General features: G+C 40.7%; 3 protein-coding genes across 6 annotated transcripts in view; 2 read left to right on the forward strand and 1 right to left on the reverse strand.

Annotated features, from left to right (window-relative positions):
• The window catches only part of FRS2 (fibroblast growth factor receptor substrate 2), a 49,839-nt gene extending 41,348 nt beyond the window's left edge, over nucleotides 1-8,491 (forward strand). For all 4 annotated transcript variants that reach the window (XM_039570760.1, XM_010413671.4, XM_020584715.2 and 1 more), the window contains one exon: nucleotides 805-8,491. In XM_039570760.1, coding sequence (XP_039426694.1) covers nucleotides 805-1,755 — 951 coding nt within the window. In that variant the 3' untranslated portion in view covers nucleotides 1,756-8,491. The remainder of the gene's footprint in view (nucleotides 1-804) is intronic.
• A 1,645-nt stretch (nucleotides 8,492-10,136) lies between these two features.
• Nucleotides 10,137-20,832, forward strand: CCT2 (chaperonin containing TCP1 subunit 2). The gene is made up of 16 exons (XM_039571246.1): nucleotides 10,137-10,246; nucleotides 11,052-11,126; nucleotides 11,592-11,657; nucleotides 11,756-11,867; nucleotides 12,695-12,771; nucleotides 13,495-13,607; nucleotides 14,149-14,351; nucleotides 14,550-14,650; nucleotides 14,731-14,858; nucleotides 15,268-15,371; nucleotides 16,896-17,015; nucleotides 17,565-17,693; nucleotides 17,779-17,882; nucleotides 18,897-18,996; nucleotides 19,711-19,852; nucleotides 20,524-20,832. Exons 1-16 carry the CDS (start codon nucleotides 10,244-10,246, stop codon nucleotides 20,552-20,554), a joined length of 1,608 nt encoding a protein of 535 aa, XP_039427180.1. The 5' UTR covers nucleotides 10,137-10,243; the 3' UTR covers nucleotides 20,555-20,832.
• LRRC10 (leucine rich repeat containing 10) lies at nucleotides 19,538-24,301 on the reverse strand. Its single transcript, XM_010413673.4, has one exon. It carries the CDS (start codon nucleotides 24,220-24,222, stop codon nucleotides 23,386-23,388), a length of 837 nt encoding a protein of 278 aa, XP_010411975.1. The 5' UTR covers nucleotides 24,223-24,301; the 3' UTR covers nucleotides 19,538-23,385.
• Nucleotides 24,302-25,257: the final 956 nt, after the last annotated feature.

Below are 25,257 nucleotides of genomic sequence, written 5' to 3' on the forward strand. Positions count from 1 at the left end.
GCCTTGTATTGATCCACTGTGGAAATTGGAGGGATAACCTAGGAAAGTATTTCTGCCTTTCTTATATGGTGCCAAGGCCTGCTTCTTTTTAATTCTGAGTGCCACACTTCATATGGCATTGTATATTTTTCTACTTGAGTTCCTGTTTTTAGGAGTTCCTGTTGGCTCTTGAAGAAAGAATGGACAGTTCTTCCCATAGACCTAAACTCTCTTTTTGTTGCTGGAATAGTACACAAGGCAAGAGCCTGACGGTTGTCTTAGGTCTCTGTGGTTTTCTTTTTGGTTGAAGTTTTATTTTATTTCCCCTTTTATGAACAGTAGATTTCCTTTGCAGTGTGGAAGTTATGAACATAAACTTAGCCAAAGTAATTGCTGGTCACTGGTAAGGCACAGCAAAGTAGAGCTCTCACTGCTCTGCCCAGGTAAAGTAATGAGCTAAGTCGGAGAAGCCCAAGGTTGCCTTGATCAGAGCCAAGCTATAATAGACCCTGAAAAGCTAGAACTAGAGCACAACTGAGATAAAACATCAAATAAAAATAATTGTCAGTGTAAGATATAAATTCTGGTTTTTTGTTAGAGGAACATTAATGTGTAATAACAAAATTTCAGGAAAAAACCTAAAACTGACTACAGTTCAGCAAAATGCAAGAGGTGACTTTTGCTGTTAAACACCTGCCATCACAAGTTTTTCTTTTCAGGTATTTTGATTAGAAAAGTGGGGAGTTAAGAAGCTAATAAATATGGAAGGAGGGGAGGGAAGGACACAGCAGTGTTTGAATTTCCTCTTTTTTCTTTCCCTTTTAGGTGCACACTTACGTAAACACTACTGGAGTACAAGAGGAAAGAAAAAATCGATCAAGTGTGCATGTGCCACTGGAATCAAAGCTTTCAAACACTGAAACAACTAAAGTGAAAGAAGATCAGATGTGTACTGATGACAGAGATGCTCAGGTTCTCCTGGAGCCTGAAGGAGTGAAGTTTGTTTTAGGACCAACACCTGTTCAAAGGCAGTTAATGGAAAGAGAGAAACTGGAACAACTTGGGAGAGATCAAGTTAGCGGCAGCAGCACAAACAACACTGAATGGGACACTGGGTACGACAGTGATGAACGTAGAGAGACACCATCTGGTAACAAATTGGTGTATGAAAATATAAATAGGTTATCAATCCCTAGTGCCTCAGGGGTCAGGAGAGGTCGCTTGACATCAACCAGTACCTCAGACACCCAGAATATTAACAACTCTGCTCAGAGGAGAACTGCGCTGCTGAACTACGAGAACTTGCCATCCTTGCCTCCTGTTTGGGAAGCCCGCAAGCTGAGCAGAGATGAAGATGACAGTTTAGGACCAAAGACCCCGTCTCTGAATGGCTACCACAATAACCTAGATCTAATGCATAACTATGTCAATACAGAGAATGTAACAGTACCAGCAAGTGCTCATAAAGTAGAATTTCCACGACGTCGGGACTGTACCCCAACAGTCTTCAACTTTGACATTAGGCGTCCAAGTTTAGAACACAGGCAGCTCAATTATATACAGGTTGACTTGGAAGGTGGCAGTGACTCTGACAACCCTCAGACTCCAAAAACCCCCACCACTCCACTTCCGCAAACTCCAACCAGGCGCACAGAGCTGTATGCTGTGATAGACATTGAAAGAACTGCTGCTATGTCAAGCTTGCAAAAAGCACTGCCCCGAGATGATGGTACTTCTAGGAAAACTAGACATAACAGTACTGACCTGCCTATGTGAGCCTGGGGAGCATTGAATCATTTGCACCTTTTGTGAAGTTTCTAAAATTGAAGATGCGAGTACTTTGCATTTCTTAACACTAACGCCTTTTATAGACTAATAGAACTTTTTCTGCATACTTCATGTACTTGTCTAACTAAAGGGAATTAATGTAGAGCAAGTATTCATTTTAGGTAACACTATTTCATTCTACAGTAGAAGTAATTACTGCATAGCAGCATCACCACCTTTCACAGTGCCTCTTTAATTGATTAGAGTCTGAGTGACATGCCAGTTTTGAATTTATAAATATTCTGGTCTGGTGCCTATACTCATTAATGGCATTTATAACACTTTTTAAAGCCTCTTGATATGTGCATTATTAGCAGGTAAACCTAATCTTTCAATATACATATCTGACGTTCATTCCTCATTGAAGTGGTTCCTCCAGAATGAAATGTATGTAATGCGTTAATTCACTCAGTTTGACATACACAAGATGTATTGGTTCATCTCAAGGAATATAAACACCATACCTTTTTTGTCTGTGGGCAAGAAGGCCTCTAATTCCTGACAGTTTCCTTAACTTGTGTGATATTTGAGAGGTCACATTGTTGATCAGAGCTATAAACACATCAAAAACCAGCCGTAAGCTCCTTCCAATGGAATAGAATTCCAAGTGACCTATCAAATTCCCTCTGAAATCTGACAAAATTTTAATCTCATCAGAATTTTGGGGTTTTTGTGAAGGAATTCACAGGTGGGCTGTATGAATTAAGGCTCTCTTGTAATTTCTTAGTTCAGTGTGCCTTCCTTTCTTTGCATTTGTGTGTTTCCTTTTTATTTGTTCCATAATGTCTTGTTTAAAAGTCAAAATTTTGTACATAGCTTTAATTGTTCAGGGTCATCTATGTATTTGTCTTACTCTCTGCATTTGACAAAGAAAGACTCTTGAAGGTCAAATGGTTGTCTTTGTCCAGTGTTCTACTTTTTTATGCCTGACAGAAATATCCCAGCTCTCCAGCAGCATGCATTATTGCACAACTGGAAAGGTTTTTTATGCAGTTATTGTCTTCCTCTAAAGCATCAAACACAGGTTACACGGGAGGCAGGGTACTGGACTTGATAGTTCTTTATAGAAAGTTGTACGTTCTAGCAATGTGCATCCATAGGTGATAGTATACTTTAATTTAGAAAGATAGGTAGTAAATTATCTGAAGGTAGTATTATCTATGAGCATACTTGTTTTCCTTTTGCAGTTGGTGAATTTGGTTACAGTGATGGCTGCTCAGTGTAACAGGTACGTCCAGGTAGAATGTTGTTTATTGACTATGCCAGAGGCACCCTCAGAAGATTTTGTTCTGTTTTGTTTAATAATACTCTGAATAATCTTAGAATTCTGGCAGTATTGCAGGTGCACCTTGGTACTAGCAACAGAAGAGATTGCTCTTGAGCCTGTGATTGCAAAGGAACTGACACTTGTGTGAACTGGTATGATGTAAAATAAGCCTTGAACTGTGAGGAAAAACATACAAGAAAAGCCATTTGGAGATCTGAAAAAGCATTAAGGGTCTCTATGCAATATTTGAATTGAAGTTTTACAAAAGCCAAACTACAATTATTTTCTGTCTCTTGAATTGGTGTGTATTTCTGTTCCTCCAACTTTTTTCTTTGGTCTTCTCTCATTTAGTAGCGGCAGCAGTAGTAGCACCTGAAATATATGTCTCTTGCCATACCATTAGGTGGTATCAGGCAGCCTTTTCACTCTGGCTTTCATAATTCTTTACAGACTGGTACTGAAATACCAGATGGACAAAGAACATAATTCATACAAGTAAAAGATGGCAGTCATTGAGACCATTGTGAGGAACTTAAAAGAGATTTTTTTAAAAACCCCCTTATTAATAATTTCATGGTCAGCCTCTGCATACTCTTGTGATAGACTCGCTGACTTATGGGGAGACCTTGGTACTCAAGAAGGTAGAGACTACCTAGATGTAGGCATTTTAAAGGTCTGAAATCTCTACCTGACAGGAGGTTGTAGCCAGGTGGGGGTTGGTCTCTTCTCCCAGTCAACCAGTGACAGGACAAGAGGACATAGGCTTAAGCTGTGCCAGGTAGATGTTAGCAAGAAATTGCATTGGAATGGGCTGCCCAGGGAATTGGTAGTGTCACAAACTCCCTGGAAATGTTTAAGGAAAGACTGGTTGACAAGGTGATGTTCAGTCATAGGTTGAACTCAGTGATCTCAGAGGTCTCTTCCAAGCCTACTGATTCTGTAACTGCTCCCTCAGATCTCTGCCATTGCCTCACCTTATGCTTTGGACCTCCTGGTCTGTACTGAAGAGAAATTACCATGTATTGCAAAATACTTACTGGGTTAATAATATTGATGTGATTCTTCTTCTCAGCATATAGCTCACTTAAATTTGTGAGCTGAACTAATGCTTCAGCATGTGTTTTGAGGCAAATGTGTTTGATCTAGCTAGTTGCTTAGAAATATATGGTCCTCATCTGTATAGTTGGGACTAATTAACTGGACCCTTAAAACACATCTGTGAGGCAGGGATGTAATAATATTCTTAACTGCTAAATAGGGAAGCAGAGGCTTTGTGTAGATCATAAGTGACCTGGTGAAATTTCAGCAACCAGCCATATCCCTCCTTAGTTCCAGTGCACGTCCTATGCATTTATTCTGAATAGTCTCAGATAAAAAGAATGGTCTGAGCAATTTTTTTACATTGTTGCAAGTTTCACAGTGTTTTCTTAGCTCTGGTCCCCAAAGTTGAGAACATACTGAAATTTCAACTGTCTGTCGCCTTAATTATATTAACAAGTCTGACATATTTTCCAGGACTACTTTTTTAACCTGTTATGTTTTACAGGTGGGATAATGCTTTCTCGTTTTGTGTACGCTGCAAACATCCTGGATAGTCCCTGTCACTCACATGACTCATCTTTAGCATTCCTTATTTTCTGCCCCTTGAAGTAGATGCAGTTGCAATGCACTTTACCCTTTGAGACTTGGTAAATATTTTTTCAATTCAGTCTCTTTTAAAGGCTGTGATGTTAGATTTAGTGTCTGTAATCTGGGATTCAGTTTTCAGCTGAAATCTCTCCATGGTATTTAGATCATATTTATTTTGGGGCCACAGGTGTATAGACAGAGAAACTAGAAATATGTAACCATTTTCTTTAGTAAATGTGGCATGTTAAGTTTACATAAACTAGGTCCTGTAAAAATGGTAGCATCTCCATCAATTCTACTTTTCATCTGTACCGTGCAGTCAGTTGCTGCCCTTCAAACACATTTGACAAGGGGAAACCTTCAACTGTAGGTATTCCTTTAGTGCAATGATTTGGGAAAGACATACATTACCGTATTTTTTAAACAAGGAAACTGAGTTGTTAAAGGACACAAAAAAGTGACCAAAAGTACATAATAAAGATTGTGCTAGAATACAGGGAGTGAGAATTTATTCCATTGTTATATCAGGAAAAGAATCTTTTCCTCAAAATTATGTCAGAAGGAGGACCAATTGTTTTAAATTTTGTGGTGTTTTTTGCTGACTTCCTAAAACAATATTGATAAAGACCATTCTGAAAACCTTGATAGTCATTAGAACATGTTATTGTTTCCCCCAATAAGTATGTTTTGCATGTGACAGGGGTTGAATCTGGTGGTGTGCATTGAAGCACTATTCCTATTAAAGTCTTCAGAGTTCTTACAGAAAATATGTGTTGAAGTAGAAATTTCATATAAAGAATTGATAACATGTTCTCCCCCCTCCCTTCCCCTCTCAATGTTTGGATATTTTTGTGTGTTTGCACCCCTGACTAGGGCTTGGGTGTAAAAAGGATCATGGAAATGTGTAAACTGTAGAAAGTCCAAACCAATGTCAAAACAGGGCTGCTTTTTATAGGTGACAGACCAGCAGCTGATTTTGCTGGTTTTATAACACTGTGTATTGGCTCAAAATCTGGCTGTTCTTGTTTTTGTTTTATATTTAACCACTTCTCAATGAGAGAGATTCAGGAGAAAGCAGATTGTTCTTATTCGTTGTTGGTGAAGTAAAAATGGAAATTCTGATTAATGTCAGTTACTATTTTGAGCATATAATGATGTATCTGATTTGGACGTCTATTCCTAAGCAGTATTCCTCGCTTCATGTAAGGTGAGATCAATGGTGAAATTCCATTTCTGCACTGTACTAATTTATTTAATGGCTGCAAATAAGATGAAACTAATGGAATAGGAACTAGTAGTGGACTTAAAGCTGAAATTCTCCTATTTCCCCTAAAGGAGTTTGGTCCTTCATTGTGATAGATAGAGTTAGGTATTTTTGGAATTTAATGATATGATCTTTCCCATCTCTTCTTTGAGGTAGCAATTCAGGCATTTATATTTGACAGTATTTACTTAATATAAACCTAAGTTCATTTATTATATCTTTATTTTTAATTCATATACACTCCAAGAAAAAAAAAATCCAGAAGAAATTCCACCACAAAAAACTGCGTTAAGATGGAGTCAGGTTTGCTGATGTCCTTCTTACAAAGCATATGAAAAAGGAGGTCATATGGAGGTTCTTTCGCAATCTATAGGAATTACTTCCTCTTTTGGACAAGATAAGTGAATCAGAAGGAAAAAAGGAGCAACTTAGCATCTGCAACTCTGACCATGTCTACATTATTTCTTGTACTGTGCTGTAAGGTATGTGACTAAGTCTGTCAGATGTCTTATGAGGATATTTTCCTAACACGGTGTTTACTCCAGATTAACGCAGTATTTTGTTTGGAAGTATGTAGGTGTACAGATAGAAATAGAACATGAGAAATAAGGTTGATGAAACAAGTGTTGGACATTTCTATATTTTTATATATAATGAAGGGCATTTTTGAAATTTTTCTTGCAGTTTTAGTAATTCTTTAGTGTGGCGATATACATATATTGTGACAGTGTTTTCCACTATATCCATTTCTTCGGTGTAATGCTATTTTATGTTGCAAATATGTGTATATACAAAGGAAAAAATGTAAAAGCTACGATTAAAAAAATAGGCTCAAGCCCTTCAGAACAGGGACCGTCTTCCTCTGTGTCTGCAAAGTACTAAATGCCTTGAGGTCCCAGCCAGAGCTCCAGTCTGAGACCTGTAGTGACCGAATTGCCAAGTGAGGAGCGTGTGGGAAGCAGCTCCTCTGCTTTCCAAGAGAAGCCTTCGTATAAAAGGTGCCCTGAAGGTCACCCTGCCAATCCCTGGTGCTGGGGTTGTGCTGTGTACGGCTGTTCCCAACACCACCTGCTGAGCGACCCAGAGAGCCCAGAGTCCAGGTATCCTTTGCTCTGGTCCTTCCCTTTGGCAGTAGGAAAGGAAGTCTGACAAGGAGCTTTGATGTCATCAGGAAGTCTTCCTTGTTAGCAGGGTGACCCTTCCAGAGCTTGTTCGGTCTGCATGCAGTGTCCTTTGAAGCTGATCAAATGATTCATGTTGACTTCAAGGGCCACTGGATGAGCTCCTGCACGATAAGTTTTGCTGACGTAACAGCTCTGTTACACCAGAGGACCTGGTTGATCAAGTTCTTCAGGAATGGTCTAAAGAGATGTAAAAATATAAATATATTTAATTACATGTACTGAAAAATCCTATTTGTTGTGGTCAGAGTTCAGATAATTATGGGAATTTTGATTTCTTAGCCATACTTGCATATATATTGCTTTAACTATTGTGTATGAAAGAGGAAGTGATTCTAAAATGTGTGAAAGATCAGGATTACACCTGTTTTTTAATGGTCATGTTATTTAGGAATGGATGTCAGCGAATTTAACTCCATAATAATGCAGTTTTTTTGCATTGGAATATGTGTGTATATCATACACCCACATTTTATATATAATATATTATATATTTGGTACTAACGTTGTATTTTGAAACTTTGCCAAATTGCGAACACAGATGTTCTCACTTGTAAGACTTTGGTATTTAATAACTGAATGTATAAGAAATACTCTGGTATGAGAAGAAAGAGTGTTATATGGTGTCCCACAGTCCAGATGGCTCGACCAGCAGGCACGTTGCCTTTGTCACATCTCGCTTCATTGCAGCATCACCTTTGGTCTCCTGGAAGGCAGTGTGTGTCCAGCCAAACTGCAGGCCAGCTGCGCACCGCGCTAGTGTCAAAGCTGACTGGTAGTAGTGATAAAATAGTCACCAGTGTGCCACAAATGCATTTATTAAATGCAGAAATAGACATTTCTACAAAGGCCAAAATCTTATGTTGTATGTTCCTTTCTTGTCATTACATTGTATCATATTGTAAGATTATTGTATGTCCTAATTTGCATTATAAAATGTTTTTCCTACTTAAAGGCATAAATATAGCAACTTTGTATAAAGGTAGCTTTCTAGATTTTTATTTCTTTTATATAAAAAAAAGTCTAAACAGTTGGGAGTACCATTGCCAAATTGTTTATAAAATTTCAAGTAATTTTCCCTGTTCAGTGAATTTGTTTTTACAAACATTCCATATTTCTTATACTATGCAGAAAGAGTGTATTTTTATGCCATTCCACATTAATCTTAAAAAAATAATTTCACTTCTTTTAAGCTGTCATTATTGAGAAAGCTTACCAAATGTGCATTTAAAAAAAAAAATGTGTTATGTATTATGACAACATTTTTCCCCTTACCAGTGCCAACTTCATTTGGAAAAAAAAAAAAATGTAGCATGGCAATAAACTATTGATTTTACATTAAAAGTTGTCTGTGGATTACTTCAGTAGTTTGCAGTGTTAGTGTTGCTGTGTTGTGTTTTGTTCGTATAATCTTTTTTGCTTTCCTTTAACTCATTGCTCAACAGTAAAAAAACTCCCCCCAAACTGATCGTGGTGATCTGAAGTCTGTAAATTCATCTCCAAGATTTCGTTTCATTTCTGCTGGTTTTCTGTCACATCTTTGTCATGCATGTAGACTTGAGATTTTTTTTAAATGAGATTTTTTAAGTAAGGCACTTTTTCCCTTCACATACAGTGCAACAGAGGTGAGGGCACTGCACAGCTGAGAGAGGAGGGAGCCCAGAACCAGCCCTGCTTCTGCGTTCTTCCTACTCTGGTGTCACTACTTTTTACACATTATAAATCATAGCCTAGCAGTGGCCAAAAGCCCCTTAAACCAAATCGACTAATTTGCTGTAGTTTTGCTGTGGGCATTGGATCTTTCAAAGGCCATTAACTTGGATAAGTCTGAGGCACTTTAAAATCCTTTTTCTCCCAGCTCACCACAGTAGCAGCAAATGTGAATTAAAATGAATTATTACCTCAGTGCAAATCTTTATGAATGCTGTGATTCTGAAAGAGAAGCTGTTTATATTGTTTTAGTTGGATTATTTGCCCTAGACAAAACTTAGATAGTTTTCTGCATAACTATGAGGAAAACTAAAGATACTTAAATTAAATTAGTAGTCTAGTTTTTGGAACAGGGTTGTGGAAGGAAGTGTATCTAACTGTGAAGAAAATAGAACAAAAAGCCTAATGTACTCAAGAAATAATACACATAATTTTAAGTATTGAGATACTTAAAATTAGCAATACAGGTAGTTGGCAGAGTTTTAGTGATGTTCTTTTTTGCTGTCTCTATTGGAATGGATTTCTGTCTTTGGCCAGTTTAAATCTAGAACAAACAACTTTGCATATATCCCAAGAATTTAGTATCTGGCAGCAAGAAGAGGGATACCAGCTGGAATTAATTCTTGAGGATGAGTCATACAAAATAATACATGTTTTGGTTCTCTTTTCTTTATATATGACCAGGTAACAGGCTTTTTGTGTAGAGGAAAAGCTGTGACAGAGCAGGGTTTGGGTGTTGTCTCACACTGGCAAAGTTACCAGGGGCATAGTTACCAATTTTTCTGTATTGAAATGCAAAATGTACTGAGTAGTTTGTGCTCCTGTTCACTGCTTTTAACTGCAGACGTGGTCTATGACCAGCCATCGGGGATGGTCTGTCAAGCGCACTGGAGGCCAGAAGCAGTAACTAAAAATGCTTTTGACCTGTCTGAGAATTGACCTCCAGGCATATCACAGAACCGCAGAACCATAAAATAGTTTGAGTTGGAAGGGGCCTTAAAAATCACTTAGCTCCAAACCCCCTGCCATGGGCAGGGACACCTTCCACTAGACCGGGTTGCTCAGATCCCCATCCACGCTGGTCTTGGACACTGCCAGGAATGGGGCACCCACGCTTTCTTGGGGCAACCTGTTCCAGTGCTTCTGCACCGCCGTAAGGAATTTCTCCCCCGCAGGTCTCCAATTCACAGAACCCAGCCCGCAGCCGCGCAGCCGCTGAAGGCGCCGGGGGCGGGGGCCGGACTGCGGCTCCCAGAACGCCGGGGCGCCGCCGGAAGGGGCGGCCGCTCTGACGCCCGTTCCGGTGGAGCTCGTGGGGGCTGCGGCGCGGCGCTGTTTCTCTGCTGAAGGAGGCGGCGGACGGCGGGTCCCGGCGGTACCGGCACCATGGTGAGCGGCGGGGCGGTGGCGGCGGTGGCTTGGCGCAGGGCAGGGCCGGGGGTGCGGCGGGGCCGCGCTCCGCGCGGGCGCGCGTGCGAGGCGTGCAGGCCGCGCCCTTCCTTTCCCCGCGCTGTGCCGGGGGTGGGGGGGCGGCGCTCGCGACCCCGCGCGCGGGTGGCGGGGGGCCCCGAAGGTTCTGGAGCCGGGGCGGGGCCGGGCGCGCGCGGGGTGAGCCCTCCCAGCCCGCCTTGAGTGCCGGGAGCCGCGATACGGATGTTTGGCTATTTGATCCTTGTTCTTTAAGGCCTTGGATGCTTTGCAAATGTTGGTCCTTAAAGGCGTATATTGGTAACTGCTGTAATTAATTTGCCTTGATATGCAAAAAAAAAAAAAAAAAAAAAAAATCAGCATAGGTATTAAAATGCTAACGCTTCAGCATGGTCAGTAAATAGAGTTTTTTTAGTTCCTGCTGGTTGTGCCTGCCCTCGGGTCGCATGGAAGGCCGGTTCGTCGGGCAGAGCGGCAGTGCAGGCGCAGCCATGAGCGGTGTGCTGGTGGGGCCGGGGGCGTGTGCGCCGCCGTCTCTGCGCGCAGCTGCGCTCGGCCTCGTAACCCCTTCTCAGGACTATGAGACTGCCAGGCAGATTTTTAAGAACTGTGACTGTTTCTTAAATATATCTTTTATCACAACAAAATGGGGTATGGAAGTAATTTTATTAATAAAAACATTGTTGAGGTTGTTAGTGTCAGGGATTTTTAAAACACATAGTTTTATTGAAGCTAGAATAATATCCTTATGATATCTGTGTTTCAGGCATCCATTTCCCTTGCTCCTGTCAACATTTTCAAGGCAGGTGCAGATGAAGAGAAAGCAGAAACAGCTCGGTTGGTAAGTTTAATTCTCTAAGAAACTGGTAGTACCTGAGGTAATTAAACTTTTGTCTTTTCTACTACTAAAAATACTTTCACTTTATCATGATATGGAACTTCTGTCTCTAACTGGCTTTCCTTGTTGCACGTCTGCGAACAGAAGAGAGGAGGAGTGTTGTTCATACTGAAAATTAGAGAAACTCTTCATTGTCAAAATCGAAGTAACTACTGGCGCTCAGAAGATTGGTGTTTTATTGGGAGGCATTTTTTCTGGCTTTGAGACAGACTTAATGGTTTCTGTGAGAATTAAGTATATTTGTTCTGGTTATCAAAATATAGCAGTAAAGAAACTTGGACACGGCCTCCATTGAAAGAGGTGGAAGGGTTGGTTGAAATGTCCTCTTGAAAGCTACGTGATAGTGTATAATTCTTGTATTACAGTAGAAATAAACTGTTCCCTGAGGTATGTTTATTTTCATTTCAGTCGTCCTTTGTTGGTGCCATCGCCATTGGTGACCTAGTCAAGAGCACGCTGGGCCCTAAAGGCATGGTAAGACACCTGCAGGCTCTCAGTAGTCATACCTGTTAATGTGGCTTTAATAGTTACAGTGCGTTTTCAAGCAGTGTTTGAAATCTCACATCTTGTAGGACAAGATTCTTTTAAGTACTGGAAGAGACAGCTCTGTGACAGTTACCAACGATGGTGCAACCATCCTGAAAGCTATTGGAGTTGACAATCCAGCTGCCAAGGTCTTAGTTGGTGAGTTCTTAAAGGCTTGATATTTGTTAGTTTGTAACTCTGTTACAGAGTTTTTATTTGTTCTTAGAAAACTGTTCTTGAAATACTGTGAAAAATTGAAGGGGGGGAGCAGAAATCCTGAAGTAAGGAGGGCAGGGTACTGCAAGAGTTACGGAGTTTTGAAAAAGTAAAATTGAGGTGTATGCTGCTCTTCAGAACTGTTCTGATGTCTTCTTTCCCGCAACCATGGTTTGTCCCAGGAGTCAGAAGGGACAAAAGACAGCTGTGTGCCCCTCTTTTTTCAGTGGGAAAATTCAGAACAGAAATCTACGAGGCAACAGAGGTTCTCTGGTTCTCCCAGGTTTAAATCTCTGTCACTCAGTGAGCACTGTACTTCTGGACAGAGTTTACCTCTGTGATCAACTGTCTTACTGTTTCAGTGGTCCGGTTCTGGTGACAAGCAGGAGCCTGAAGAGTTGGGTGTCAGATTTCCTAATGATTTTATGTTTGCTGGGTCCCAGTTTATCAGCAGTTCATGCAGCAGACCTGGTTATTATAGTCTCTGATCCTGTATCTGTACCTTAGAGCTTCTATCCAGCTGTACTTCCTTTTGATAAGCATCTTTAGGACTGGGAACAGAGGGGAGCATCTTGACCATCACCAGGCTGAAACTGGTGTCTAGGTTGCAAATAAAGAGCAGGAATTTGAAGGATGCTGAATTTCATTTGCAGGTCGTGTTTTTCTGTGTTTGTTTTTTGGAGTTCCCTCTTTACGCAAAGAATAAGATCTGTTTCTCTCCTCCTAATGCATGAGAAAAATAGCATTAATACTATGTTTTCCTTCTTCAGATATGTCAAAGGTTCAAGATGATGAAGTTGGTGATGGAACTACGTCTGTCACAGTGTTGGCAGCTGAATTACTGAGGGTGATGTATTACATTTTTTCAGATGTTTGCTTGCCAGTGTAGTTGTCTGATACCACCAGTAGGAGGTGTGTTATCCTGCGCTTTTGAAAAGGGCTCCCATAGCATAGGAAGGAATAGCTTGCTCTTTTGCTGTTGAAATTGGTAGGGGGAAAAAACAACCCTTAGGTATTGCATCATCATTTTTTTGGTATTATTTTAGACTATTATTCCTTACATTATTTTTTATAAACTCTCAAGTATTTTAAGTTGACTCTAACAGGTCACTTCCTGGCTATTGCACTGGGCAGCATGCAGCACTGCTTAGTTGTGAGGCTAAGTCCTCTGAAATCCTTTTCCATAACATTAATGAGGAAATTACTGCTAAATTCTGTTCCTTGCTCAAGACCTGAATTCATGGTGTTCCTTTAAACTCTGTATGGGTTTTTTGTTTATGTAAAATTTTACATTGCCAAACTCTAAACCTGAAATTACTGTGAAAGGGACATGAGAAGTGAGTAATTCTTGCTAGCAGAGCTGTGTCAGAAAGTTTGATCATCTCAAGTCCAGGAACTGGGATCAAGAGCATCTTAAGGAATGATCCATCAGCTTGCCAGGTTCCCTCAGAAAAATGAAGATAGTCATTTTTCAAGTACACTTTAAGTTGCATTCATAAATGAACATGTCTTTTCTAGTTAGTGTAACTGTACGTTTGGGGGGGAAATAATATTGATTTCATTTGAATAGGAGGCAGAATTACTGATTGCGAGGAAGATTCATCCTCAGACCATCATTGCAGGCTGGAGGGCAGCCACAAAGGCTTCAAGAGAGGCACTTTTGAAAGCAGCTGTGGATCATGGGTTAGTAATGTCCATTTGCTCTTCACAAAAAACTACTCAAGATCAAAACATCAGTGCGAATTACAGTCCATTGGTAAAATCTTCGCTCGTATTAAAGTATAGTGAAGGCTGAGCTAATGATTTTTAACAGTTGAGAAAAAAATACTGGGGTTTATTTCAAGTGAATTACAGAAGCTTTTTGATACTCAGAATTACTTAGGATGTGCAGAAACGAAATACAAGCAGTAATTTGCTCCCTGGAACAAAAATTTGAAGTGTTATTTCAGATTTCACATTCACATTTAAAATGTAACAATTTCCCTTGCCTGGCACTTTGAGAGCACAAACTTTCTAAAGCTGAATGCGAAAATTCTCCTAACAAAACCTGTATTTCAAATAGAAGGTTGTGTTCCAGGACAGTGGAGGGATTCTGTGCAGCATTCCTCAAAACAGAATACGGTACATAAAGGCACAGGCTAGAGGAAGTGAACAAAGACTCATGGTGGTAGCTAGCGGTAGGGCTTTCAGACTTTCCACTTTAACTGAACTGTCTTTATTGTAGTAATGATGAAGTGAAGTTCCGTGAAGACTTGATGAACATTGCAGGAACAACTCTTTCATCAAAATTACTTACTCACCATAAGGATCACTTTGTCAAGCTAGCTGTAGAAGCTGTTCTTAGGTTGAAAGGTTCTGGTAACTTGGAGGCTATCCATGTCATTAAGAAACTTGGTGGAAGTTTGGCTGATTCCTACTTAGATGAAGGTAAGTCTTTTGAGTGTTGACCGTATATGCACTTGAGAAATAAAGCTTCTGAAAGTTACACATCTATGTAAATTTGTTATAGGAAACATTACTGTGTTATTATTAAATTGAATACTAAAGATGAGGGGATTTTGTTATAATTATGAATTGTACTCCTTTTTTAATTGGAAGTTTTACAAGACCTTTCTGTTACTATAGGCTTTTTACTTGACAAGAAGATTGGTGTAAATCAACCAAAAAGAATTGAAAATGCAAAGATTCTTATTGCAAATACTGGTATGGATACAGACAAGATTAAGGTATGTGGCAGAACTACTGTTGAGATACAGTGTTTCTGTAAATGGAGTGTTGAGAGTGATCTCTCTTTTCTTTCATTTAGATTTTTGGTTCTCGTGTTAGAGTGGACTCTACAGCAAAAGTGGCAGAAATAGAGCAGGCAGAAAAAGAAAAAATGAAGGAGAAAGTGGATCGTATTCTTAAACACGGAATTAATTGCTTTATTAACAGGTATGTATTTCTTGAGAAAAGGGGAGAGTTACGTTGCTTCCCATGTTGTTCTAGTTCACTCTGCTGGAATAGGCAGTTAAGTACCCAGCAGGCACTTAGGATCAAAGGACTTAAAGCATATGGCTGCCTGTGCTTAGTGTGATAGTGTTTCTTCAGAGGAAGGGTATTTCAAAAAGCATCATAGGTTGAATTGGTTTTTTTTCTTAGCATTTTATGTTTTCCTGTCACTGTGTTTGCTTCTGTGTTGTGTAACATTCCATGTGTGGCAGGTGCCTCATACATTGACTGCTTTAGTAGCTTTCAGAAATCTGTCCTGTGTCCATGCTACTGAGAATCTGGTGTCTTTTGTTACTCTGTTATTTTCAAAGGTTTGTTCTGTGTGTGATGGGGAGATGTGTTTTAATTTTAGGCAGCTGATCTACAACTACCCTGAACAGCTCTTTGGAGCTGCTGGTGTCATGGCTATTGAACATGCAGACTTTGCTGGTGTAGAACGTCTGGCTCTTGTCACAGGTGTGTAGAGTACCATCTTGTATGGAACTTGGAGGGGCACTTTATTTGTTTGATCGTTAGTAAACATTAAACTTACTTGAACATTGCTTCTTTTTCTCCAGCATCTTTGAATAAAGGATCATAATGGAAAACATGGGATATAATTTAGCAAGTTAGTGCCAGTTAGTAATTTTCTTCCATATTTTAAAAACATTTTTAGTTAAGTTCCCGACGGATAAGATTTTGAAATGTTTGTTTTCTAAGGAAAAGATGAAACTTAGCAATAAAAGAAGAACTCCACAAATTAATACTAATAGTTCTTGATTCTGTGATAATAACACTTTGTTCTACATGGCTGTTGTTCAGTTGTAATGATAGAAAAGACTAAAGAGCCATCCTTTGTTAAAAATGTGGGCTTGAGTTGTCGACTTGAGGTGGACCTCAAATGACATGAACAACCTGGATATTCTGATAGTGGTCAGCATAAATGTGATTCTAGTAACTAATGAAAATGAAATCTCTGGAATGCTACAGATAATTCTCGTTGCTGAAGTTAGAGATAGTTAACTGGAACATCATAGTTGATTCTGAAAGTGATCAGGAGGATGAAGTAGTTTTGCAGGAGAAAGGAAAAGACAATGACTTATTTATCTTAGCAAAACTGAAGTACCAATTGTATATAACTGTCAGTAGGCACACTGACAGAGGCAAATATGTGATTGAGAGGAGCATTGCTTTCTTTCTGAATTCAAAGCAAGCTTTCTAGGCAGAGCAAATGGGCCTTACCGGACCACACTGGCTTGAATAGTATAGCTGAAAAAAAGACAAGTTTTTAATATGCACAAACTCTCTGCTATGTATCTTGGTTTTCCTTATAGTGCTGCAACTACACAGTGCTGCAAGCTACTGTGGAATAACTGAGCATGCATTGGTAATGCAAAGAGTGTTCTAATAGGAAGAGGAAAGAACTAGAGCAGTGTTCTGTTCAAAGACATTTTGGTCTTTGTAGTACCTATTTTGTTGACAATATGGCAGTTTACAAATTGTGCACGGTATTGCTGCTACAGCATGGAATGAGACTTGTGATGCAGGAGAATGGTGGCCACTGGTTCTCAGCCATCATCAGGCAGGCAAAGTGAATACTGTCACAAGCTCAAGTTTTAAAGCATAAGAGACTTCATTTAGTATTTTCTAAATATTTAATTAGTAAATACTGTGAAAACTTGAAACATACTGACAATTTAATGCTAGCAAAGATGAATGTTTATTCTGCTATCAGACACAACTCGAAAGCATTGTAGTCCTTGTGATGTGAAACAAAACATAGGTGTTTTAGGGATTTATCAGCATTGGTTAAAGGTTTCTGGTGCCATATGCTGACATGAGAAAATCTTGGCTTATCAGTATTGTTAATTTAAATTTATTTTGGGGCAATTACAAAGATGATTTTTTTCACATCCCCTCCCTGTCCCCTCTTGGTAAGACATTGCCTGAAGGGATGCTTTCGTTGTGAGCTCTGATTGCTTTATGATCTTACACTTGTAGGTGGTGAAATTGCATCAACCTTTGATCACCCTGAGCTAGTAAAACTAGGAAGCTGCAAGCTTATTGAAGAAGTCATGATTGGAGAAGATAAACTCATTCATTTCTCTGGAGTAGCAATGGGTAAGTGTTTTGTCACTAATGGTGTATGGTAACGTTACTGTAACCCTCTGCTAATGCTGTTCAGTTTCCAGTGAGGCATAGGAATTTTGTAATGATTCATGTCACTGTTTTTATTAAAGTCTTGCTTTTCAGTAAAAATCCTGTGTATGTTTCATGTTGCATAAATGAACATGCAATCATTTTTAAAGATGGGAACCAAGACTTCTGCTTTGGGAGATTAAATTGACAAGAAAAGTAGCAATATATCATACATAAACAGCTTTGAGAGCTTGTTCTAGTAAATAGCAATACTCTCTTAAGTTTTCAAGGAGTTTTGAGGTGATATTAATTTTCTGTTAAATTAAATAAGGTGTTGTGGAACCAAAGCAATAGCACTGTGTACATAATTTCATCCTATCTTTGAAATGTCATCACGCTTGCTTTTGCTCCCAAAATTAAGTAATACAAAACTTGTCTGCAGTGATAGCAAAACCATTTAAAATGCTTTGTGATAGCCTATTTTTGTGTCCTGGATTCTCTTTTTAATCCTTTTGCATTTGTGCTTTCCAGGTGAAGCTTGCACCATAGTTTTGCGTGGAGCCACACAGCAGATTCTAGATGAAGCAGAGAGGTCTTTGCATGATGCTCTCTGTGTCCTGGCCCAGACTGTGAAGGACACAAGAACTGTGTATGGTGGAGGTGAATATCAGATTCTTTGTATATGACACACATTTTGTATTACTGTACATCAGATATATAACATCTGTGTGTCTTCAATGAATAGGTTGTTCAGAGATGCTGATGGCTAATGCTGTTGCAGAACTTGCTGTCAGAACACCTGGCAAAGAGTCTGTTGCAATGGAGTCCTTTGCTAAGGCTTTACGAATGGTAGGTATATTTAATCAGTTTGCTGGATTAAGAGACAAAGCTTCATGAAGTTTACTAACTTGTGACATCAGATAGTTGCTTCACTTTAAAAGTTTTGGTTTTCTGAAATAAAAAAGTGAAGTTTAGCAACACATCTTGGATAAACAAAGGGAGAATTTTGTTTTTTGTCTTAGGAAAAAGTACTGGTGTTTTAATAATTCTGCATGTTACAGAATTGTGCAGGTTTATATGCTAGCCCTCCTCTAATTGGTTCTTGTTCACCTTACCTGCTAGTTAAAAGTGCTGTAGAAATAGTACATAAAAATCTCATCTTACGTAGTTGATGACTGATTTAGAAAAGAGTGACCCTTCTGTTCCATTGATGCTCTAGAGCTCTTTGGGTGTATTCATACTCCAGTACTATCTACAAGTTTCTAGTCTTGGGTTGTAGATTGCATCTTAGTAGGAAGTAAGAGTGTTACAAGAAACATTAATAGAATTGTGCTAACAGGCTGTCAATTTGAGAAGAAATTTACTTTCTGCAATTTAAATTAGGCAAAACCTTTCTCCTAAGAAAATTAATTTCAAGAGCATAGTAACACGTGACCTCTTCAGTCAGCACATGCAAGTTTGCACTGCTGTCACGGAAACAGTGAACAGAATGATCAGGTGGTTAATGTGCTTACCAGCAGGCTTGTGCTGTTTAAATGGAAACATTTCTTTAGTTGTAGTCTGAAATGATAAACTACAAGATTCTTTTTTTTCTTCTGTCCATGTAAAATGAACTGATAAATCTGCTAACATACTTCTGTCCTCTTAGATACTTTCTTACACCAGGATCTTGAAATTCTTGGAAAAGTAGTTTGGATTTTTTACTTTTTCTATATCTTCTGAACACAGTAACAGATCATCTGCCATGTTTCTGAAGCATCTTTTTGAAATTCAGCTGTAAACTTAAAACATCGAAGTATGTTTCATGTTTACTAGGGATCAGTCCCTGTGTTAAGTAAAAACAACCTGTGTTTATCCCCTTAGATCCCAACAATAATAGCTGATAATGCTGGCTATGACAGTGCTGATTTGGTTGCTCAGCTCAGAGCTGCTCATAGTGAAGGGAAGACTACTTATGGACTGGGTAAGGGGTTCAGTTTTACTTCTGTGTTTGAATTTCTGTTTGGCAGGTCCATTAGGCTCATTAAAGTTGTTCACATATGTCTGTCACATATTATCAGCTGGGAGAACTGAGTATGTTGATTTGTTTGCTTTGCATAGAACTTGGGTGTACAGCACTATGTTCCTTTTCTGTTCAACCAGGCTTTTGACAGTGGAGTGAAAACCTTTATTTTTGAAGTGGATGGTTTACACCTCTAAAAACCACTTTCCTTACACTGAGTCTAGTTATAGGAAGCTTAAAAAGAAAACATTGTTTTAAAACCAGCAACCTGCTAAAAACCCAGCAGAACCGAACACGTCCTTCCCCTTGCTCCTTTCTTCCCCCTCCGCCCCCCGCCCCCAAAAAACAACCAAACAACAACCAGAGTTGTGGAGAAGAACCTTGAAGTTAATATATCTAAGCGAATAGTGTGGAGAGTCCTGTTGGGATCTTGTCTCCTTATCACAGTGTATAAAATTTTTATCATTAATTGTTTGTATGTAATTGCAACATTAGGCTTAAATCAGGAGTCTTGAGGTAAAAGACTTTATTTAATACTTCCCTTACTATCAGTGTAGTTCATCTGAGCATGTAAGTTACTATGCTCTCAGCTTCTTGTAATTTCCTTAAAAAAAAAGCCAAGTTAAAAAAAAACAAAACCGAAAAAAACACCTCTTAATGTATTTCTTCTTCCAGATATGAAAGAGGGTGTCATTGGAGACATGTCAGTTTTGGGAGTAACAGAAAGTTTCCAGGTCAAGAGACAAGTTTTGCTGAGTGCAGCTGAAGCAGCAGAAATGATTCTTCGTGTAGATGACATCATTAAAGCAGCACCAAGGTATGACCAGAGTATCTGCATGGTCGCTCACAGTGGTGTAGAGTAAACCTCCTGTGGAAGAGTAGTGGTGCAGAAAAGTCTTGTTCTAAAAATACTTCACTTGAAATGGAGCCTGACACCTGACATACTGATGTTCATATTAGATAATTTTACTGCATTAGCTAGCAGTATTGTCAGGCCTTTAGAGCCATGAGCAAACTTAAATTGCTGTGCCTGAGTAATGCCTAGTTAATCTTAGGTCACCAGCTGCTTGTGTTGTGTATAGCACTCAAGCATCTGCACAAGTGGCTGACCAAAATGTAAGGGATCATGCTTTCTTTTTTCTTTTGGCAAGAGTTGTAGTGAAATGTCCAGCTGCTTCTGAGATAGAGTCTGCAGCTGAAACAGGAACACGTTTGTTAAAAGGTTTGGGAAGATTTGCTACTGTTAGGCAGGTTATCCCATGGGTGCCTGCTACCAGGTAGTTTTCAGTGCTTTTTGAATCACAGGATTTTTTTTACCATGGTCATAGGTGGTGTGTTAGCTTTGAGGTGATACTGCTTTTTGTGCTGTGAGATAAAGATGTCACTGAATGCAAAATACCAACTAAAGATTAAAAATAAGGGTGGGTGGGGAGGGGCTGGTGGACATCAGCGTGGTGGGAATTTTCTGATTTTTCTTTTTCTCCCCAGAAAACGTGTACCAGACCATCGCCCCTGTTAAATTTTCTTCAGTTCCTGAGGATGTGTGGACCAGATCTCACCTAGTAAATTTTTTTAATGGTCTAGTTTTTGTGAGGTTATGGAACAGAAGCTTGAGATAAATGTCTCCATCAATGGCACTGTCTTCAGTTGGTTTTTACTTACTGGAGCTTTTATGTGTTGTGGGGAGGAATTCACTTTCAGGGGTGTATAAACCAGGGGTTTTATACAACCCTATTCATTCTGTTCCTTCCAGGTTCCACTTAAAATACACAGAAATAAAAAGCTAGAAATAAATAATTCAGATTCCCCAAAGTTGTATTTCTTTTCTGTACAACCAGGAAGGGCAGATCCATTAGGACTGCTGCGGTGCACATCCTCAGGCCTTGGATGCTTCAGGGAGTGACTAAGCCCTCGTTGCTCACTGGTTCATGTTGGCCTGCTGTGTTAGTGCAAGTGGTGTATTCCAGTCCTGGCTGCATAGGTTTTGAGTTGGGGTTTTAGAAATAGGCTCTGAAGTTAGATGATCTCTTTTTCTAGGGATACTGGAATATTACTCTTTTTTTTTTTTTTTTTTTTATGATGGAAGAGAGAGAGTGGAAGAGGAACCTCAGTCAATGCCCAGAACTACAACTAAGTGATTTTACAGCTTTTTACACCACAGATTCTACATTCTGCTGAGGGGAGTTGAGAGGAACATGGAGTTTGGGAGAGATAGCAACATTGTGGACCAAACAGTCTGAGTGTTGATCTCTAAAGTACTGCGCTGACTTTACGAACACTTACAGTAGAGGGCACTTAGCAGTAGCGGCCACTTAGCAGAAAACGTGCCAGGCTCCATAACATTGACTTCCTGCCCTTTCTGCCCTGCCCTTTTCATGTCGGTTGTAGCCTGTCTTTGTATTCACTTTCCCATTCTAGTAGTTACTGCAAAGGCAACATGTTTCTTAACTGGACTGGTTTCTTTGTGCTTAGGTTGTAAGGAAGCCTCTGATGCCTGCAGAAGTCTGCATGCAGATTTATGATGACTGTAAGCACAGACAAGCAGGGGCCCTGTCTGTGTGGGGGCCCAGAATGATGCCTGCAAGGCCTTGTGACCTTTCTGGCCCTTGCAAGTATAGTAAAGCACCTGGCAAACACCAGGGCAAGTCTGCCAAAGCAGAAAGATTAAATTGAAATAACCAAGTATATGTGCAAACATTTTTCTCCCTTAGATTTCATAAAATGAAGGGAATCTGCTTAGAGAATCCTCCCCTTAACTCTTGACAGAGACTCTTCAGCTCTCCAGAAGTGACAAGACTGGAGAGAGCTGAGTGCAACACAAACCACTGCTAAGCAAGTGGAAGTACACTCTTCCCCATCCCCTCAGCTGAAGACAGTACCAGCTCAGTTTTATGGGATATAAAACATTGACCTTGGATATTAAAAAAGCTTTGTTCTACTTTTCTTTTTGTAGGAAGAAATTGTTTGAACAAGACTAGATAAAGAATTTGCTGTTAATTCCAAAGAAGGATGGTTTAACTTGGCAAGATGCTAGTATACTTTAATTTGACTAGTAGCACACTACATGGGTGCCAGCCAGATCCAAATTTGGACTTCATTTAACAAGACAACACGTGCTAGCAGAGTCTATATATTCCCAGATAATTTTTCAAGCGTGTAGATGACTTTAAGCAGTCATGAACTGGCATGGAATCAAATCTTTTCTGGGAAGTCAACTGCTGCTTCTGCAGGCTGCACTGCTGAGACAGTTCTACTAGAAGAGCGTGCTGCCACGGCTCTCCACCCTTTTAAAACAGCTGTCTTTCATCTAATTCAACCATGCTATGGAGTCGTAAAGTTTAAAATGTCACTTTGAGACAGATTTCTGTTACTCAATTAAAGCAAAGCTTAAAAAAAAGGGCATTTTTAGGGGGATCTGGGCTGGTCCAAGCTGCAAGCTTGAGAAATACGCAGCTGAAATCAGTTGAGTAAAGTTTGCCTCACCTTCAGATTATGTGCAAGCCTGTAGTGACAGGCTTACAGCCCTGGATTTTATTCATGCAAGTTTACCTTTGCAATTCTTGTAGCTTTTCCTTTTCAGTTAGGCTTTCATTTTCTTCTTTGCTCCTGCATGAAAACTTGTCCTGTACAGCTGCCCTTAGAGGCAGTGTTGTCAGTAACAAAACCCAGCAGTAAAGCCTACAGCTCTCCTCACCATCGTTTGAAATGCTGTTTGGCAGTACTCAAACAGTACCAAGAACTATTGCAGGAAGAAGGCAGCAGCAAAGGAGGAGAGCCCCCTTTTCATACATGCTGTTTCCTTGGAAGTGCAGCCAGGACTCTGCTACCACTTCGCACGCGTCAGACAGGGGAACCTTCAAGGTGTTGCTGCATTTCAGATAAGTAATTTGAGACAAATGCTGTGGGTTGCTTTAGAGCTGTGGGTCTCAGCAGTGACCATCTTGAACAGTAGCTTCCAGCTGAGCTGGGACACCTCAGCAAGGTGGAAGGGAGAAGAGTGAGCCCACAGGTGAAGAGCAGCAAGTCCATATGTGCTCCATGCAATCTACCCATAGAAAACAGCTAGACTGAGTCTTCATCTCTGCTGTGAACTCTGAGTGGTCCCAGCATGGGGGGAGCGGGAAAGGGAAGAAGTCTGTTCTAGGAAGAGTGCTGGGTGGTGCACAAAGACAGGTACAAGATGGGTCTGTACAAGAGTTTTGCTGTCACATTATCTCCAAGCTGGTGCACATACTCCTGATGACTGCCAGGTGGTGTGGTGATCCCTGGACACCAGCAAGCAAGGGCGAGGTAGAGGTTGGGCAGTGGCGTGAGTGCACTGCCACCTTGGGCAAAAGGAGCAATTGAGCATCAGCAGGGCTCAGCTTCTGGCTCGGTCTTGGCGGCAGGAGGTAGCAATGGTTTCTCGTCGAGCGTGATTTCTATCACCGCCCCGGATCGCTTGCGGGGCTCAGGGGTCTCCTCTGACCATCTCCCCACCCTGCGCACCCCTTTGGCCACTTTGGGTGCGTTCCTGCAGGGGTTGTGATCGTAGATCACCAGCTTCAGGCCAGGGAGGTGAGCTAGGCTGGGGAAGAACCGGATGGAATTGCGATCCACGTCGATCACCTCCAGGAAGGGCATGTCCAGGAGCACGGGAGGGAACTCGGACAGCAGGTTTCCTGACAGCCAGATGGTGCGCAGCTCCTGCAGGCACTGCAGCTGGGGAGGGAGTGTGCGCAGGGCGTTGGAGCCGGCATGCAGGGTCTTGAGCAGTCTGAGCTCACACACCACTTCGGGCAGGTACTGCAGGCAGTTGGACTCGATCCAGAGGGTCTTGAGGTTCTGCAGGAGTCGGAGCTCGAGGGGCAGGCTGCAGAGCTTGTTGTTGCCCAGGTAGAGGATGCACAGCTGCTTCAGCGTGCACACAACTAGGGGCAGTGCTTTGAAGTTGTTGAAGTCCAGTGCCAAGATCTGCAGGTTTTGCAGCTGCTCCAGCTCCGGGGGCAGATGGTTAAGGTTGTTGTCACTCAGGTACAGCTTAACCAGTTCCCTAAAAGAGCAAATATGCACAGGCAGCTGCCTCATCTGCCTGCCACTCAGATCCACCATTTTATCCACTGGCATCTCTTCTAGGTCTTCTAGGAGGTACTTCTGGCACTTGTTAGAGGGCACAAAAGCAGCTATGGCTTTCAGACTGTTGCCCATCTCGGGATTTTGTTTTGGGATGGCCGGGACTGCGAGGGACGGAGAGGCCCGCCTTGTTCTTCTCCTGCTGCGCACTGGCCTGTTGGTAACTCATTCTTCCCAATATAAGGCTCTGTTTACATGGCAGCAGCCTTTAATCTCAAGGGCTCTGAAATGTTTCTGATAACTGAGTGTTTGGTGACGGGGATTATAGACAGGGCGACTCAGGGCCCAGGTCTCCCTCTCTCACTCATACTCCCACTTGCTCACCCCTCCCCAAAACATTCCTTCTTGCCTCTTTTTGCACACTGTAAATGTTCTCTGATTTTGCCCCAAACAAAATCAGGGTCACACCAGTGCCCCAGCCCCTCACCTCTTGCTTGCAGCCGCACTGTCTGTGTAGCCAATGCAGGCAGCAGGGATGGGCTTGGGAAACTAAACACTACAGCAGACCAAATTTTTAAGCTCAGATGTTTAACTTTCATGAAACTTTCAGCAGAAATGTCAGATATAATCAAATAGTGATTTAAAATAACTGTCAAGACTTGACTGACTTTCAAGATGAGTGGCACTTTCAGGATGTATTTTGAAAGGTGCCAAATACTTGGATTTCAGAGTGTAACTTGCCACCCAATACCTATTTTAAAGCTTTAACACAAATACTTGGCAAATTGCTATCTTGAGCCATTCTACTATTTATATTCCTAGTTTAATGGTATTTATTATAGCCTCTGGCACTCTTGACTGTGTAGGGCCTTTTTCATTACATTATGTTTTACTCCTTGTCTGAATCCCAATGTAATGTGCTATCACAAACTGCCAAGGCTGTTCTCCATTCACCTTCCAACTGTGCTACTGCAGTTCCCGTGTCTGTACCAAAACCTCTCAAGAAACTCCCATGGATTTAATTCCATCAAGATTCTCACTTGTTATGAGTGACATAAATCCAATGTTGCAAAGTTACGGCTATTTAGATGTGACAGTATAAACTGTTCTCCTCTCATCAAGACCCATTTTGCTATTCAGTTCTAATTTCCAGGAGCATTCCCATGTATA

This window comes from Corvus cornix, chromosome 1A (genome assembly GCF_000738735.6).
Source record: "Corvus cornix cornix isolate S_Up_H32 chromosome 1A, ASM73873v5, whole genome shotgun sequence".
In the NCBI taxonomy this organism is placed as follows: domain Eukaryota; kingdom Metazoa; phylum Chordata; class Aves; order Passeriformes; family Corvidae; genus Corvus; species Corvus cornix.

Bases quoted from the DNA above. Each gene is read 5' to 3' on its own strand.
- CCT2 (XM_039571246.1), top strand. The intron at 14,352-14,549 runs GTAAGTCTTTTG...CTGTTACTATAG, and splicing joins TGATTCCTACTTAGATGAAG to GCTTTTTACTTGACAAGAAG. The intron at 15,372-16,895 runs GTGTGTAGAGTA...TTACACTTGTAG, and splicing joins ACGTCTGGCTCTTGTCACAG to GTGGTGAAATTGCATCAACC.
- LRRC10 (XM_010413673.4), bottom strand. From the start codon at position 24,222: ATGGGCAACAGTCTGAAAGCCATAGCTGCTTTTGTGCCCTCTAACAAG.